The sequence below is a fragment of the Sceloporus undulatus genome, chromosome 3 (assembly GCF_019175285.1).
Source record: "Sceloporus undulatus isolate JIND9_A2432 ecotype Alabama chromosome 3, SceUnd_v1.1, whole genome shotgun sequence".
Classification (NCBI taxonomy): Eukaryota; Metazoa; Chordata; class Lepidosauria; order Squamata; family Phrynosomatidae; genus Sceloporus; species Sceloporus undulatus.
The window spans coordinates 143,969,338-143,988,229 of NC_056524.1; the positions used below are offsets into that span (position 1 = coordinate 143,969,338).

Below are 18,892 nucleotides of genomic sequence, written 5' to 3' on the forward strand. Positions count from 1 at the left end.
ATGGGAACCATGGTTGCCTCGGCCAACAAGGAGTGATGAGGATGGCATCTGAGCAGTCCACTGTCATCTTGGACACCACCCTGGTGATCAGTGGGAACAGAGGGAAGGCATAGAGCATCTGTCCAGACCAGGCGAAGCCAAACGCGTCTCCGAGGGAGTTCTCGTTGTGCGTCCGGGAGCAGAACTGGGCACAGTGGCTGTTGCGAGCGGTTGCGAAGAGGTCGATCTGCGGAGTTCCCCACCGACTGAAGAGGTTGCTGACCATCTCAGAATGGAGCGTCCACTTGTGGCAGACAGTGGAAGACCTGCTGAGCCGGTCGGCCAACTCGTTTTCCTCCCCTGGCAAGTGGATTGCTTGGAGAAGAATCTGTCTGGGGATGCTCCAGTCCCAGATCCGGAGCGTGATGTGCAGTAAGGTTTGAAATCTGGTGCCCCCCTGCTTGTTTAGGTAGTACTTGACAGTGGTGTTGTCTGTCAGCAGCTGGACTACCTTGTCGCAGAGGCTGGTCTCGAACGCTCTCAAGGCCTTCTCCACCGCTACCATCTTGAGGGCATTGATGTGGAAAGATTGTTCGCCTGGGGACCACTTGTCCCTGACCAAGAGTCCCGACAAGTGGGCACCCCAACCCTTCATGGAAGTGTCCATGGTTAGCGCGACTTCGGGCTGAGGTGGTGAAAAAGGCATGCCAATGCAGACGTTGTGGGAGTCGAGCCACCACTGAAGGGAGCAGGCAACCGGCCTCGGGATGGTGAGCCACTTGGAAGGCTGGTCCTCTATGGCATCAAACACCGGCAGGAACCATGACTGGAAGGGTCGGAACCGGAGCCTTGACCATGGGGTCACAAACATTGTCAAAGCCATATGTCCTAGGGCTACCTGGATATCCCTGGCCCTCACCTGTCTGTGTGCTAAGCAGGTCCTGACGGAAGAGCAGAGAGCGAGGAAACGGTCCCGAGGGAGATAGGCGATGCAATCTTCGGAGTCGAGGATGGTCCCTATGAATTTGATCTGTCTGATGGAGTGAGGTACAACTTTCCCAGATTGACCACAAGCCCAAGGGACAACAAGAGCGACAAAGTGAACTCGACATCTCTTTGGAGCTCTTCCATGGAAGGGGCTGTGAGGAGCCAGTTGTCCAGGTAGGGGAAGACCCTGGAACCATGCTGGTGGAGGTATGCTACGGCCAGAGCCATGCACTTGATGAAAACCCTTGGAGCTGTAGAGAGGCTGAAGGGAAGGACATTGTAGTGGTACATGTCGGGCCTGACGGCGAAGGCCAGAAACCTCCAGTGACTCTCTTGAATCCCCACGTGAAAATAAGCATCCTTCAAGTTCATCGGGCTCCTTATTGAACAAGCTGGAATCGTCGAAGGCCATGTCTTCAATGGTTGACTTGGCACTAGGATTCAGGTCTGATGCACGGAGCCAGGCATGCCTTCTAAGGGCAATCGAAGCCGCCATAGACCTCGCTGACCAGTCTGTGGAGTGGTGGGCAGAAGTAATGAGCCATCCGCCAATGGAGTGGGCTTCATCCCTACTTTTGGTGAGTATGCGCTGGCATTCCTCTGGAACATCGGGGATGATCGGCGATATTTTCTCCATTAGGCACTGGATGTAGGCGCCCACGCAAGCGTTGTAATTTGCCACCTTCAAGCCCAGTACCGAACCAGAATAGGCCTTCTTGGCCAGGCTGTCCACTTTTTTGGCCTTGCAGTTGGCCAGGGACGTCGACATCTTTGGGGTGAACGACTGTTGTGACCCCTCAACAATCGCCACATTTTGCTTAGGATGGGAAGAGAGCCAAAAGCACTGAGAGGGCGAGATCCTATATAAGGACTCAATCTTCCTGGAGGACACAGACAAGGAAGCTGGAGCATCCCATGAGCGCTTTGCAATGTTCTCCAGGGATGGCAAGAGCGGAATGAAGGGAGGTGTTGGTACCTTGCCATGGATTCTCCTCTTGATTGCATCTTTGGCCTCATCCTCGACATGAGAGAGCTGCAACTCCAAGGTGTTAGCCATCTTGATCACATGTTCCGAAAAAGTGCGCACATCATCGGTTGGGGATGACACACCGGGTTGGTAGAGCTCCTGAGGGGATTGAGGAGCCACCTCGTCAGAGGAACACAAATCCACCTGAGAAACATGGGAGCCTTCAGCCTCGGAACCGGAGTTGCTGTCAATGGCTATCTGAACTGACGAGTGACGAGCCGGCGCTGGTATGGGAGGAAGAGGCCTGGAGGTCAGAGCGGGTGCCCTACCTGTTGGTGGAGTGGTAGTCACACACGTCGGTGGAAGAGTGGTTCTGCGCCCTGGTGATCCTGTGGATCGTCTTGGTTTGGAGACCGTGGCGGGCAGTGGTGGAACAGCGCACCTGGAACCGCTAAGCAGCTTCGAGCCACATCCCCAGCTGACAGCAATGAACTATCTGTCCGTCTCACTTTCATAATAGTAGTCTGACTCCTCCTGGTGATGGACCTGGGCTTGGTGTATCTGGATGCAAGGAACGGGTGTCCGGGAACGATGAGGAGGAGGCCGGGAGATGGAGCCGTCATCATCGTCGGAGTGGTGATAGGCCAGTGTCACAGGTAGGGTAGAGGCCGGAGCTGAAGCTGGTACCGAGATGGTCCTAGGAGAGCCAAGGATGGAGGAAGCCAGTTCGAGTCGAGTTGGCACCGAGGGAGAAGCCAGGTCACTGGGAGGTTGAGGGGTGTCTGAGGAATCCTGATGAGCCTTCTTATGGGATGAACTATCGGAGGACTTGGAGTGAGCTTTCTTGTGAGAAGGCAGCTGCATAGAAGCCTCGCTCAAAGCCGAAGGCTTGGATTTCTTGGCTGATACCTGGGGAGAGCCATCTCCCGCGTCAGAGGGCCTGTGTCTCTTTGTGGAGGACTTAGAGCTGGAGTCCTCTCAGGAGCTACCCTCCTAAACCGAGATCTTCTTCGAGCTCAATTCCTTGGGTCCGTGACCCTTAGAGGGCTTCTTGGCGGTGGCACTAAGCTTGGTCATGGAGCTCTGGGCCACAGTGGCACTTGGCTCAGTTGTGGAGCTCTGGGCCATGGAACCAGCGGCCACTGGAGTCGCCTCCGAAGTCGCCGGTGCCGAAGCAGGGCGAGTGGACTGCTGAGGCTTGAGGACCCATTGGTAGATGACAGTGATCAGGCAGGAGTCCCGTTTTTTCCTGGCCTGCAGGGTCATGGACTTGCACAGGGGGCAAGCCTTGGAGTTATGGGTATCCCCGAGGCATAGGAGGCAGGAGGAATGGGGATCCTAGATGCGGATCTTACCCCCACAGACGTCGCATTTTTAAAACAGTGCAGGAGACATTGTTGAATCCAAATCAGAACCAGAGAGAAGTCAAAGACGCGCCAAGTGGTCAACTGTACACGGGGGGGGGGGGAATCAAGAGTAGTCAAAAAACGGTCCGAGTCAAAGTCCAGTGAAAAGTCTAACAAGAGCAGAGCGAAGTTCCCCAAACAGCTAACGCAGTGGAAAAAAGGAACTGGGGGAAGAGTGGGAACGCAAGGGGCTTATAAGGGATGGGCGGAGCTACTGCCAAAAAGCTGCTAAAAGTTGCAAAGTAAACTTTGCCTAGTGATTCTAGACGTTTTCCGAGCAGCACTGCACAGGCACAGTACAACCCATTTATATGATTTGCAGACCACGAAGAAGAAATGTAAATACATTTAGGCTGTGTGTGTGATATTGCAATTTAAACGTATAATTTTAATTGTGCTAGTTTATGCCACAACTATTACCATTACATTCAGTGACATATGAGAATTGCAATTTATGAGTAAAATTAACACAAAAAAACAACTCTGGATGGTGTGGTATGGGAGGAGGTCAATGGGTGTCTGTGTGACACCATGAGTTACCGCACTGGGTGACACCAACCCTAATGATGCCACTGTGGGGGTGAAGGAGGGCTTTGGGTGCTGCAGAGGGAGGAAAAGAATGCCAATTTCTGCAGCACGCTAAGAAAGAACATACACAGATCTGCAGAAAGCAAGTGTAAGAACACAATGCCAACCTAAGCACACGATGCTGGATGGCAGACACAGGGGGTTCAGTCCAAGTTTAGGATTCTTGTAGTAATATACCTTGTTACAGGCACCTGTTTTGTCACCTCAGGAGCACACAAATGACATATCTATTCAGGTTTATGGAAAGTGGCCATCATTTTGATCTGCCTGCATGGAAATATGATTACTGGCTTTCATTAACATCCTCATTCTTCCCTTGTTCCCACTTCCATGTCACAGAACTCTATAGATAAGCTGATAATTTGCTGCATTGATAGATTGCCAAATAGTTTGGCTAGCTGATTATATAGGCCCAAAACAGACAGGCCAAAAGGTGCAGCTTGTGGCTGCTTCAGGGGCACGGTATGCAGATGACACATGCCCCTGACATAGCCAGAGGTTGTGCTGAGACTTCCAACAAAAAACCTGTTTGGGACCGCAGCAGAAGACTGCTTTCAGAGTGGGCTGTGTGGTCACTGCAGTCCCTGGCCAATTGTGTCTGGAGTGGCCAGAGACTACTCATAGCCTCTGGTCTGCTTTGGCCCATAGTTTTGCTATATGTGTGGCAGAAGCTCTGAAACCTTCTGTTGTCTCACTATTGATAAATACACCATAGCAGCTGATATGGCTAAATGTCTGTCTTTGATAAGTTGTTTAGCTGACTAAAGCTAATGAGTCTTATCTGCCAACTACCCTAACCCTAACAAAGGAACAAAGTACAAGTTACTCACACTTAACTGAAGTTATATGCAGTGCATTGTAGAAGGCAGGAAGTCTTACTTTCCCAGTACAGACTTTCAGATCCTTTGAGGCCTGTCCATCATCCTTCCACTCCTCTTACCCAAACTCTGATATATGATTGTGCCTTAGAACAGATAAGTTGACAGGGGGTGGGTGGTGGGTGGGAGGTAGCTTTTGATTTAATTTTGAACATTTCCAATCTGGTGCAAAGTGTGAATATTTTCTGAACTTGTAATGCTATCAACAAAATTATGCAGAAATTATGAACTGGGTGGCTGTAATAAACAGAATTATACTTTCCTTCCTCTTAATGCTAGAACTTCAGGTCTTTCAATTGTTGAATTGCAGTAGACTTCAAGCAGACATAAAAGAAGTACTTCATGCAATACATAATTGACATATAATTAAATTATCTTGGGTCTAATTCAAGAGAAAGGTGAGATATATGATAAATAAATATAGATTCAACATCACAAGATATTGTGTTGCCCCAGGTTCAGATGGCTCCAAAAATATATCAGCTATAGCCAACATCTAAATGTCATGATAGCTAAATAGTTTCTCCATACTTAAATGGAGTATGCACCTGTAATAGCTCATGGTCTGCATTGTTTTATGACTGTGTCAGAATTACCCCTTATGTTAAAGTCAGCCTACTTAGCCATACTTAGCCATAAATGTGAGGAGAGAGGGGTAAGCAATGTGAGGTATTGTTGCATATGAACAAAGTCATATAGTGGCTAGCTCTTCATGGGAATAGAATGTGATGGAAGGGGGAAGGTGGTGATCCAAGAGATCCTGGCTCAGCTGTCCATACAGAGGAAGCCAGCAGCAACAACACTGGAGGAACAGGCAGGCCACAGGGGATGACATGGAGACTTCAGTGATGAGATTGCTGATGGTCATGAGGTGGGGGTGGGGGTGGGGGTATATTGAATAGGAGCCTCCAGATTGCAGGCTGCCAAAGTGCACTACTTGTTGGTGCAGCTAGAAGGATAGGCCACAAGGTTAGTCAACTTGTAAGACATGGGAGCAGCAGAACTGGATGACTTCAGTGCCTTCATGACCAGTCTTTGAGTTCAATTTGAAGAACTGTTCTGGCAGGAGAAAGCATACAACATCTAGTGGCTGTGACAAGGAAGCAAGTTGGTGGCTATGATTCAATGTGGTGGAGTTCAGACAGATAGTAAGCCACATACCTGAGTGGTCTGAAACCACAAAAATCCAATGCTTCCAAGATGGCCTGAACCCAGACATCCTTGAGTGGCTTTTGCTGCAAAGAAACCCAGACACCTCACTTAGTGGGGTGCAGCTGGCAGGAGAGGTGGAAGTTATGAGGCAGTCATGAAGACCCAACCTGGGAGGAGGAGGTAGTACCACCAAAAAGCCCACCCAGTCATTCAGCAAGCCCATGGACTCAGAGTGCGAAAAAAGAATGTGCCTGGGCCTTCATTGTGGTGGACAGAGACATCAGATCACCAGCTGCTCTGCAACCACCTCATCCTGGCCAACCGAGCAACAATCAACAAGCTTGCTTATGGTATAAAACAAATACTCTTAACATGTTTTAGTAACAATACAGTAAAGGCTGCTATTTCCATTTGAATAATTTCAAGCACCAATAAATTATCGGAGCCATCTGAAGCAAGTTACAACTCAACTCTGCTTCAAAGCAAAGTTCTATGGATTTCCCATGTACTTACTTTCAGGACTGTAGCTGGGCTTGCAAGTGGCATTGCTATTGATTGGAAGCTACTTGAGGTCAGTATGCTTTGGGATCATCATCCTAATCACTGCTAAAATCATATTATATGTTACAGCAGAGCTCTCCCATGATCTACCTACCCAACCTATTGTTAATATTGTATTCTACCAGCAACAACAGGAAGAAAGAAAATCCTCCTAACATACAAGAAGGTTATAGCCCCAGTGATCATGCAACTAATATTACAGAAGCAGAAAGTACTAAAGTTGTTCAATTATATCATGTATATCAGTTAGCCACTCTGATGGCCTTTAGGGCTGAAGGGCGGGGTATACTGTAAATACCATAATTAAAAATAAAAAAATTATACATGATATACCAAAAAAGAAAAGAAAGAAAGGGGGAAAAGTTTGACAAATTCACAAGGCCATACTCATAAGTATCACCTTGCTTAAAGAATCCATCCAATCAATCCTAATTTGATGGAACATGTTCTTTTACTGCCTGTGCCGAAGTAACTGCCAATCCCTGAGTTATTAAAAGGATTTGGGGAAAGCTATGGTGCTGGAATAAGGCTGAATTGCCGCTGTTATTTTTTAGAAAGAAGTAAGCACTTGAACATGAGTTAATAGTGTGATGAAGCAGCTAAAAAAGCCAATGCGATTCTAGGCTGTTTCAATAGAAGAATAGTGTCTATATAGTATAGTGGAGTCTCCTTCCTTAGAGGTCTTTAAACAGAGGCAGGATGGCCATCTGTTGGGGATTCTTTAATTGAGAGTTCCTGCATGGCAGGGGGTTGGACTGGATGGCCCTTGCGGTCTCTTCTAACTCTATGATTCTATGATTCCTCTGAAGGCTAAACATACCAAGTTCCCGAAGTGTCTCCTCATAGGGCAATGTTTCCAGATCATTTTGGTCACCTTCCACTGGACACGTTCTAGCTTCTCAACATTCTTTTTGAATTGTGGTGCCCAGAATAGAGATAGTATTCCAGGTGAGGCTTGACCAAAGGAGAATAGAGTGGCACTATTACTTCCTTTGATCTAGGCATTATACTTCTATTGATGCAGACTAAAATCGCATTGGCCTTTTTGCTGCCACATCACACTGTGGTCTATTTGGACTCCTAGATCCTTTTCACATGTACTCTTGTTAAGCCAGGTGTCCCCCATCCTATATCTGTGCATTTTATTTTTCCACCCTAAGTGCAGTACCTTGCATTTCTCCCTGTTGAAATTCATTTTGTTAGCCTTGGCCCAGCTTTCGAATCTATCAAGGTCATTTTTGAATTTTGATCCTGTCCTCTGGGGTTTAGCTATTCTTCCTAATTTGGTGTCATCTTCATAGAATCATAGAATCACAGAATCATAGAGTTGGAAGAGACTGCAAGGGCCATCCACTCCAACACCCCTGCCATGCAGGAAATCTAAATCAAAGAATCCCCGACAGATGTCCATCCAGCCTCTGTTTAAAGACCTCTAAGGAAGGAGACTCCAATACACTCCAAGGGAGTTTGTTCCACTGTCGAACAGCCCTTACTGTCAGGAAGTTCTTCCTAATGTTGAGGTGGAACCTCTTTTCCTGTAGCTTGCATCCATTGCTTCGGGTCCTAGTCTCTGGAGCAGCAGAAAACAAGCTTGCTCCCTCCTCAATATGACATCCCTTCAAATATTTAAACAGGGCTATCATCTCTTCTTCAGGTTAAACATCCCCAGCTCCCTGTTGTTCCTCACAGGGCATGGTTTCACCATTTTATTTGCCCCTCCTTAGGACACGCTCCAGTTTTTCAACATCCTTTTAAAATTGTGGTGCCCAGAACTGGACAAAATATTCCAGGTGGGGCCTGACCAGAGCAGAATAGAGTGGCACTATTACTTCCCTTGATCTAGACACTATACTTCTATTGATGCAGCCTAAAATCACATTGGCCTTGTTAGCTGCTGCATCGCACTGTTCTCATGTTCAATTTGTGATCTACTTGGACTCCCAGATCCCTTTCACACATAGTTTCATTCAGACAGGCGACACCCATCCTATATCTGTGCATTTCATTTTTCCACCCTAAGTGCAGTACCTTACATTTCTCTGTGTTGAATTTCATTTTGTTAGCCTTGGCCCAGCTTTCCAATCTATCAAGGTCATTTTGAATCTTGATCCTGTCCTCAGGGGTATTAGCTAACCCTCCTAATTTGGTGTCATCTGCAAATTTGATAAGTATGCCCCCGATTCTGTCATCCAAGTCATTGGTAAAGATGTTGAATAGTACTGGGCCCAGGACAGACCCCTGTGGACCCCGCTGGTCACATCTCTCCAGGATGAAAAGGAGCCATTGTTGAGCACCCTTTGGGTTCAGCCAGTCAACCAATTACAAATCCATGTAACAGTTATGTTGTCTAGCCCACATTTCACTAGATTGTTTGCAAGAATGTCATGGGGAACCCTGTCAAAAGCCTTACTGAAATCAAGATATACTATATCCACAGCATTCCCTTCATCTAATGAACTGGTAATTTTATCAAAAAAAGAGATTAGATTTGTCTGGCATGACTTCTTTCTCTGAAACCCATGTTGACTCTTTGTGATTATGGCATTACTTTCTAGATGTTCACAGACTCTCTGTTTAATGATCTGCTCCAGAACCTTTCCTGGTATTGATGTCAGAGTAACTGGACACTAATTGTTGGGAACCTCTTTTTTCCCTTTTTGAAGATGGGGATGACGTTTGCCCTCCTCTGGTCTGCTGGAACTTCTCCTGTTTTCCAGGAGTTCTCAATTATTGTCAATGGCTCCCAGATTTCATTTGCCAGTTCTTTTAATATCTTTGGATGTGGTTCATCTGATCCGGGAGACTTAAATTCATTTAGATTAACAAAGTATTTCTATACTACCTATTTACTTATCATGTTTGCTTTGTTGTGCTAGGAGTTCAGGTTCATCGTATTTCCCATGCTCTATGCATTATTGTAGAGACACTGAAGACCATGGGTTTTCCCTCCTAGCTGCCTGTGTAAAGTTTTCTCCCTCTCATTGTTCAGTCCCTGCACTATTTGCCTTGTTCCCTCTATAACACTTTGACTACAGTCAGCCCTCCCCATAGGTGGGCTTGCCTTCCATGGCTTTGAGCTAATGCAGAAAGCAAGCCCCAGCAGAAATAATGGGGTGCGTACTCGCATCACGCGCAAAATGCACCATTGCAAGTGCACCATTCTTATCTCTGGGGTTTTAGCATACGCTCTTTTCCCCATACACGGGTGGTGGTTGTCCAGAATGGATTCCCCATGTATGGGTTGGGCAGACTTCATTATTTCCAGCCCTTGATGAACTCCTGCCTTCTAAAGTTCTGTCTCTCTCCTCCACATAATTCAGGCCCAGAACAGACGGGCCAAAAGCACCGTATTGGTGTCAAAATCAAGGTTCCAGAGCGCACAGCAACTGCACGCTCTGGAACCCTAATACATATGGACGGCACCATCTTTACGTGGTGCTGTCCATATGTGGTGTGCGTTCATGACGCAAATGCGACACCATATTTACACCTCTGGGCGCCGCGCTTGCATCGTGGACATTTCACAGTGCATCAATGGCACACTGATGGTGTCTTCCCTGTGCACCCAAAAGAACCTGCTTTTAGCAGGTTCTTTTCGGAGTGGAGGGAGCCTACATGGTTTGGTTGCTGCGGGCTCCCTCCGGAGGGAAAATGGGCAGCTCCTCAGTTTAAAGCTCTCCTGATCAAATTTTTGAGACTATTGGTAAAAACATTTCTGACAACTGATATGATCCAATCCATCCCTTGTCAGAATTTCCCTGTTATGCAACTACAGACCATGATCCAAGAATCCAGATCATTCTTGGTGGCACCATCTGCGGAACCAGTTGTTTATATCTGCTTTGTTCTTCTCCTTTCCTAGACCAGCCCTAAGGGAAGTGCACGTGGAGCTCTAAGGTAAATGCACGCAGAGCCCTAAGGGCTCCTTGAAGCAGTTTGGGAACCACTGGTGTAGAGACATCTAATGTCTCCTCCTCCATGGGTCCTCTTCCCTAGCTGCCTCTGTGTAAATCCCCCCCACACACACACTGTTGGGCCCTTGTACTATTTGCCTTGTTCCCTCTATAAGTTTGACTATTATCTCCAGCCCTTGATGAACTCCCACCTTCCAAAATATTTTCCCCATCAGACATACAACTCAGTTTAAAGCCCTCCTGATCAAATTTTTGAGACTGTTGGCAAAACAATTTCTGCCCACTGGTATGAGGTGCAACCCAGCCTTTGCCAGAAGTCCCCGCTCCTGAAACTGCCATGATCCAAGAATCCAAATAAACTTCCTGGTGGCTACAGTTATTTAAGTACTCAGAGTGTGGTGGACTCTCTTTCATTGGAGGTTTTCAAGCAAAGTTTTGATGGTCATTTCAACAAATGTTTTGCTGTGGACTTTTGTGGTCACTTCTATGTTTTTAAGTGTATCCTTGCTATCAGTTGGGAAGACATGCAGTGTATGGAAGAGTTGGAAATCAAGTTGTGCAAAAGTTATACAACTGGGTGACCTTGAGCAAGTCACATGTTCTTAGCCTGAAGGGAAGGCAATGCCAAACCTCTTCTGAACAAAGGAAACCCCATGATAGGGTTGCCATAAACTGGAAACAACTTGAAGACACACAAGGACAACAAAAACAACAAATTTACAGCACTATATAAATAAAGCACAATAATAATAATAACAAGCTACTGCAATTATTGAACAAGTGACAATAAGATCAGAATATTGGAGTAATCTTTATTGAAAAGATTTATTGAAAATATAAAAGATCTACAAAGCCACTGATACCAGTATGGAAGAGTTCATCAAATTATATACATTCATTTTAAAAATGCAAACATTAGAGTGGCATACAGTCAACAAAATTTATCATGAAGTCTCTTTCCCATTCTCAGGGTTTTTTTGTTTCTAAAGTTGTGTGCAAGAACTGCTCTTCATGAAAGAAAACATTTTACAGCCGTGAGTAAATTCATTATATTGTAAAGGAAAGCAACAATACAAGTAGGCATTTCTACCCATTAAAATGTACAAAAGTAAAACATCTAAAGTGATTTTCTAATTAAAATATATGAAATTAAAAAATACTGCTTATCAGCTGCTCACAATGCTTATATTGCTATGTACCTTTTCCAAGATGGATTTTTGAAATATACAACATGTATAATGTATCAAAACAGTGCAAGAGAGGACTATTAATTTTAAAACCAGCTGTCAAGATTTGTAACTTTATGGACCTCCCCACAGCTCATGGAGAGATGACTACAAACAACAACAACAACAACAACAGATCGTTCAAAAACATGGCCTTGTTTGCAAGTTCTAGGCTACTGAGAAACAAACAACTAAGGGCTATAAGCAGCCAGAAGTATATTTAGCACTTATTTCCTGTACTTTGAGAAACAAAGGGAAAATATATACTGATTCAGAAAACAGCAAAAGATTAGTGGCTTCCATCTTGTCAATATGTTGCAATTTATTAATCTTTTCAATACTAAAAAACGTAATTGGAGTGTTGGATTTCACAAGGCACTGTCCTCATCCTGCAAGTCATTCCAAGTACAAAAGACCTATTATCTATGGCCCGGTACTTTGTGGTGCGCCCATGACATGCTAAGGTTGCTTGGAGGTGGGGCGTGCACACGTCCCGCAACCCTAGCACGTCATGGGTGCGCCGCAGCTGCATGGCACTATCCAGATGGTGCGCGCAGAGATAACATACCAGCAGCGCAGTGTCCAAACGGCACTGCGCCACTGGCACATCATCTCGCTGTTGCTGGTGCTTGCTGTACGGCAGTGCCGCACAATTTGGTTGTTACGGCACTGCTGTGGAGCAAGGAGAGGCGCCTCCCCGGCGCCTCTTTTTGGCACTCTGTACCGCACCTATATAAAGCACCTCTTTCTGAAACATTAATTTGAATGGAATTGTTTTCACACCACTATTTAAATCAGTATAGGCCATTTCACGGTTGTGGTCAAGTTCAGCCCCATGGATGTCACTGTGGGATAATGACAGCACGGTGGCAACCAGAAAAAAATCACTGCTTGTTGCTGAAAGAATTAAGTTCAATTGTAAAATTAGATTTATGGGGGAAATGTTTATTGATTTAGAGGAGCTGTGTTTCCTGGAGAGTTTTGGCGCAGAGATGTGGGTGAGAATGAGTGTGTTTTTTCACCAGTGGAATTCAGTGGCTGCAAAAAAGGCAGGGAGTAACATTTAGTTCATCCCCCAAGAATCAGGAATTCCAAGAGCAGAAAACACCTCTGTAATAATGCCGTATTTTGATCAATTGGGTTTGGGGATTATTACTTCCTCTGCCATTAATGAAACAGAAAAAACTACAGTCAGTGCTTTAACTAAGGCAAGGTGATACCATTCAAGCATACCAACTGGGGCTTCTGAAATGGCAAAAGGACAGGTTGCTTACCTGTAACTGTAGTTCTTCGAGTGGTCATCTGCACATCCACACAAATGGGTTATTCTGCGCCTGTGCAGCAATTTCGGATCCTTTAGGAATTGCTAGGGAAGACTTTTTGGTGGTAGCTCTGCCCACCGTCTATATAGGCTCGGCTTCTTCTCGCCCTTCTTCTGTTCAAAAAGTCCACCGAAAGAGCAGACCTAGGAAGAAAGTGTCGAGGATGGGTGGGATTTGTGTGGATTCGCAGATGACCACTCGAAGAACTACACTTACAGGTAAGCAACCTGTCCTTCTTCTTCGTCATCTCTGCGAAGCACACAGATGGGTTACACTGACAAGCTGATCCATCCCAGGAAGAGGGAGTATCCTGGCAATAAAAGATTTTAACCAGGAAAGACAGTGTGAGTGTCAATTATTAACAGTGTCAACTAACCTCAGTGAATGCCAGAAAGGAGAACAGCTCTGCCAAAGGCTGCTTCACGATGGTGTCTGGTGTCAAGCCTGTAGTGCTTGATAAAAGTCAAAGGTTGTGACCAAACTGCAGCCTTGTAAATGTCCTCCAATAAGATTTTGGACAGGAAAGCAGAGGATGTAGCTACCACCTTGGTGGAATGAGCTCGAATTCGAGCAGGGGGAGTCTTCCCAAACAGTTCATAGGAAAGATGGATAGTGGAGGTCACCCATTTAGAAAAATGTTGTGATGTGACCTTGAGTCCCAGTTTGGGAGGTGAGTAGCAGACAAAGAGTCTGGGAGCATGCAGAGAGGACGACGTCCTGTAGAGGTAGTAGGCCAGAGCCCACCTGACATCAAGGGAGTGGAGTCAGTACTCAGTGGTTGGGTTCGGGGCCAGCATTGGAGGAACGATGTCTTGATTGAGATGAAAGATAGAACCTATCTTAGGTAGAAAGGAAATATCCAGTCGAAGAACGACCTTGTCTTTGAAGAATTTCAAATAAGGGGAGTTGGCATGGAAAGCACAGATATCATTGACTCGGTGTGCTGAGATCAGGGCGACCAAAAATGTAGTCTTCCAAGTGAGGAGCCTGATGTCACAGGAAGCAAGAGGTTCATCATCGGAAAGTTGGTAGGGTTTCATTAGAGTTCGGAAAATGTCGGTACGGGACCGAGAGGCATCTTGCGGAGATGGACGAACCTGAGGGGTTGCCTGTGCACACGGCAGCGAGCCTGACTCGGTATCAACAGACTGGATAGGTTTGGAGTCTGGGTTAGGACAGGACTTCTGTTCCGGACGTGAAGCCTCCTTGTCCTTCTCGTTAGAGGACTTGTGTTTCTTCTTGTCTGATTTAGAAGAGTCTGAGGATTTCTTCCGTTTCAGAGATGACGGCTGGCCAGCCACATCGTGATCAGTCTCCTTCCATTTTTCTGGGGTTGGTGACCCAGGGACAGGAGACAAGTGTTTGCCCTCAGCAGCATTAGCTTTGGCAAGAACCCCGGAGGCAGAAGACGAGGGTTTGTCCTTGGCAGCAGGAGCCTTGGTAGGAAGCCTAGATTCAGAGGGAAACTTAAGTATCTGTGCATATAGCATAGAACACAGCCATATTTCCCTATTGTTCCTAGCTTGTGGGGTGAAAGCCACACAATGAGGGCAAGTCGCGGTGACCTGGCCCTCGCCTAGGCAAACGGGGCACAAGGAGTGTCCGTCCTGGCTTGGAATTTTCCCTCCACATTCCGTGCACTTTTTAAAGAGTGCGAAGACATCATGGAGATTTGAAGGAGCAGATGAGAGAGTGGTCAAACAAACCAAGTGTTACCGGTAATCAGAGTCCAAAACAAGCCAAATCACTATCCAAGAGAGAAGTTAGAGCCAAAAATGTGGTCAAAATCGAAAGTAAAAGGAAGGAGTGATTTCCAAGTGAGGTTCCTATGCTGCTCACGCGGCGGACAAAAGGAACTGAAGGGCAAGAAGACACTGAGCCTATATAGAAGGGTGGGCAGAGCTACCACCAAAAAGTCTTCCCTAGCAATTCCAGAAGGATCCGAAAATGCTGCGTCGGCACAGAATAACCCATTTGTGCGCTTTACAGAGACCATGAAGAAGAACCTACGTTTTAAAGGGGGGGAGATAAATATATAAAATATTCACCAAGGCACAATATGAATAAAGTGAAGAGTACCTGAGACTCTGGTCTGAGTTTATATGTTCCCTGTAAGTAAGTAAGAAGAGTTTGGAAAAATATATAACACATGATATTTTATAGAAAATATATTTACAGAAAATACATAGCTTGTCTAAACAGTACATAGGGTTCCCCCCTCCCCCAAATTTTTAAAAAAGACCATTGAAGTAGTAATGTAAAGATTGGTCCATTTTTAAATATAAAAAATTGAAATACTAATGACTTCATTAAGCTTAAAATGTATTCAAATATACTTTTGCAGTATTGCTACATTAGGGTAACTACAATTTAAACATCTAGATGAATACTAATTAAATGATATAATTATATAGCACTTTTCTGTATTTTATAAGGAAATGTAATTGCAACTATAGCATATAAAACAATATGGTTTAGTGTGAGTACTGTAATGTAGAGCTGTGCCTTCCATTTCAGTGTATTGGCAGCTATAGACGAGAATAAAGTGTAGAATATAAGCAAGCATTTTTGTTTTCTTCTAAAAAAAGTTTTAGTTGTTAGTCTGGTGTGCTCTCAGTGTTCTAACAAAAATACTGAAGTATTTCATACATAATCTCCATGTTAACAAGAGACCAAGTTTCTAGTTAAAATGAAGGGGCTAGTGAGTAGTTGTTTGGGCAATGAACTTTAAAACCAACTGATGGGAAAGATGATTGGGCTGCTAATCCAGCATGAACTGGATAAGTAGCTCATGTGGACCAAGATGCACAACCAATTGCATTATGAGCAGACAGCTGTATATTCATCAACTATATACATAACTTTAATTTGCTGAATTGTAATGCTTTAGGATCCCTCTAAATTATTCTAACACAAGGACATCTTTGGCTCATTCATGAGGGCTAGGTGTTTGGTAAGGCTGAAAACAAAACGTTAGTAAGTAACGTGTACTGAGCACACCAAATGGGATATGACTTTCTTTGTGCATTAAGGTTCATGTCACACAATATATCTTACTCTGATAGCACAGCATTTTTTTAAAAATTTTGTTTGCATTTGCAAGCTAGCATGACTATTTGTGGAATTAGTTAGCATAAAACAGAAAACTGGGGTGATCATTGCACATTAGATTGTGATAAGCAGCTTTATCTCTGTTTGCAGAAAAATAGTGAATATATTTCTATGAAGAACATACACATTTTACAGTTTATGTCTTTAAAACTTGAAAGAAGTTCTATTCTGGTAACTGATGCTAACCAGTTCCTCCACTCTCCCAAATGATAATATACTTTGAAAGGTGTATCATTTTCCTTTTCTCACTATGGCCAGAATCCAAAAAACTGAGAACAATCACAAGCAAGCCAAATGCACAGAAAGAAAGACATATGCTGTTTTAGCTACAACAGTTGTACTGCAAGAGACAAAACAGCAAAAGTCAAACTCTATCTATCAGACCTGGACAGAATTAGATGTTTCATAAATGTTTAGAAGTTTATGGAAAAAGTTATTACTTCATTTAAAAAGTACTTTTACATTATTTGTAAAGGCTCTCCACAACATTTAAAAGTTTGGAAAATGGCTATGTGAAGGTACTTTAAACCAAAAATCTTACTTTGCAGAAACCATGATTTGTAATTTAATATACTAATCATAATTGAGAGAATCCTGGACATTACACCACTTGGAGTATTGTAGTAGAGGCTGTCTGGGACAGTGGCAGTCAGCAACTTGAATTAATAAATGTATTTACTGTAAATGCTTCAGTCAGAAGGTCCTGAGTTCAGCAGTTCACTCAAATGCTACAGAAGTTTGGCATTTAGTCTGTGAGTATGTGTATAGCCACTGTCGCTAGAGCTGCCTTGAAAACTGTCTTCAGCATCACTGGTACTCCCACTACTGTCCATTTCAGCTGTAATGTCTACCTCTAAATTGAAACAAAAGAGACAAAAGTTTCAGAACAGTAATGGAGAGAATCAAACCAAAATAGCATTTATTTATACGGTGCTCTAGAGTGCTCCAGATGGGTCACAATATCTTGTTATCTTTACAACCGTGTAAGAGATTGCTTAGCTGAGGACCTGAGTTTATTGTTAGGATTCAGACCACACACCTCCTGGTTCATACGCATGGAACAGATGAGCAAGAAGCACCCTGGGACCACAGCAAACACACGCTGCGGTCTCGATGCCATCACCTTCTGCGGTCCCAAATAGACTGCTGCAAGGAATGGAAAAGATTTGCTCCTTTTGCCCAGGAACAACCTGGCACGGCTTCAGCACTGGTTGGGAGCATGTGTCATCTAAACACTATGCCCCCAAGCTGCGTGGAAGCTAGCTTTAAAAGCCTGTCTATTTCACACAATAGTTGAGTCTCTTGGCCTACTGTATAGCACCTAGTTCTTTTGCAGTATTTCAAAAGGCTACCCAAAGGTTCAAGGCATATTTTACACTTATCCAAACATTGTTATTCAATAAAGACAAAAACATATAGGAAGACAGTGTGGTTCCTTTAATGGATTCTGAAACAAAAATTTTGAAAATACTTTTTAAATGCTTCCTGCAAAACTGTTAGCTTGAAAGACATACTGTACTTAAACAATAGTATGTGAAAAAAGTAGAGGAAAAGTGGACTATTTTATGAGTCTGACTATTAAAACTCCTGCATTCTGTTAGCTGAGGTTTGAATCCTTGCCATATTCCCAAGTAGAGCTGATCCATTAAATGTATTGTAGAATGTTGAGTTAATATATAAATCCTATTGATCCAATATAATCTAGTTTGGACTACTAGTAGGATTCAGATATGAATGTCTGAGGTACAAAACTCATTTTGAGCCTCTTATTACCAACATAATGTTGTATTAAAATTTAAAATGCTAAATGTATGCACTATATACTTTGAAATTATTGCATACATTTTCTAATAGAATCACTTTCATTGTGACCAACATTCTTCATCAGATTCAGAGCTTCTGACTGACTGAACAAAAGTAAGAAGCAGAAAATGGTCAACAACTGTGACCAAAACCCCTTTGGAACTTCTGCCTAGCAAGCTGCAACCAAACTTGTAATAAGTGGCTGGGCAGACAAAGCATCCAACCTATCACTGTGGAAGTGTATGGGAGGAGTAGGAACTCAGAGAAGAAGAAAAAACCTGGCAGTTTAAAGGAGGGTGGAGAGTTGTCAGAGAAGGTTCTCAGAGGGAGGTTTAAGGCAGGTCTCAGCCAGCACCTTCAGAAGGGACAGCCTGGGGTTGTGTCTTGGGATGTAATAAAAGATTTAGAGGAAGTAATATCTGAAGGGGATCTATGTGTTATTTAATTGGCTAGTGAGCTGACACTCGATGTAACTAAAGAGTAGTTTGGACTTAATCAAGTCAGAACTTAAATACTTGTTACTACAAAAAAGTTACAGTTTGTTTTCATGTAATCACTAAGACTGTCTGTGTGGTACATTATTCAGAAACATGCCATCAGCTACACCAACCTATTTGGACCCTGAATTAAGCACTGGGTTTCCTAGACTTCTGACACAATGGGATTGTCTGATGAGGGAAGGTAGGAGATAATGCTGAGAAAAAGACAGGATAAGGACTTTTTATTAAGGTGACACTGAGAGTCTGTCCCTGCCTATCACAACAGCTTATTATTAATCATTTTATGCTCATTACAGCATTTTCTGAGGGAGGGATAGAAGAATGAAAGCCACATTATTTTAATTCTCCATCCATATGTCCTTAAAATTTGAATCTTAATGAAACTACAAGCCAGTAACTTCAACCCCCTGGGAATACCAGTTGACAAAATCAACCCTCTGTCCATCCTCATTAGTAAATACAAAAATTTCAGGATTGGCCTGGCACCTGCAAAAAACA

The 18,892-nt window shown here is 44.1% G+C and overlaps 1 protein-coding gene across 5 annotated transcripts in view; it reads right to left on the reverse strand.

Moving 5' to 3' along the window:
- The window catches only part of MXD4 (MAX dimerization protein 4), an 89,150-nt gene that overhangs the window by 41,665 nt on the left and 28,593 nt on the right, over nt 1–18,892 (reverse strand). The window contains exon 6 of one of the 5 annotated variants that reach the window (XM_042458577.1): nt 11,225–16,944. The exons of 3 other annotated variants lie outside the window; for them this stretch is intronic. In XM_042458577.1, coding sequence (XP_042314511.1) covers nt 16,820–16,944 — 125 coding nt within the window. In that variant the 3' untranslated portion in view covers nt 11,225–16,819. Of the gene's footprint in view, nt 1–11,224; nt 17,238–18,892 lie in introns of those variants that run through there. One more of the 5 variants, XM_042458576.1, reaches the window with a different exon arrangement.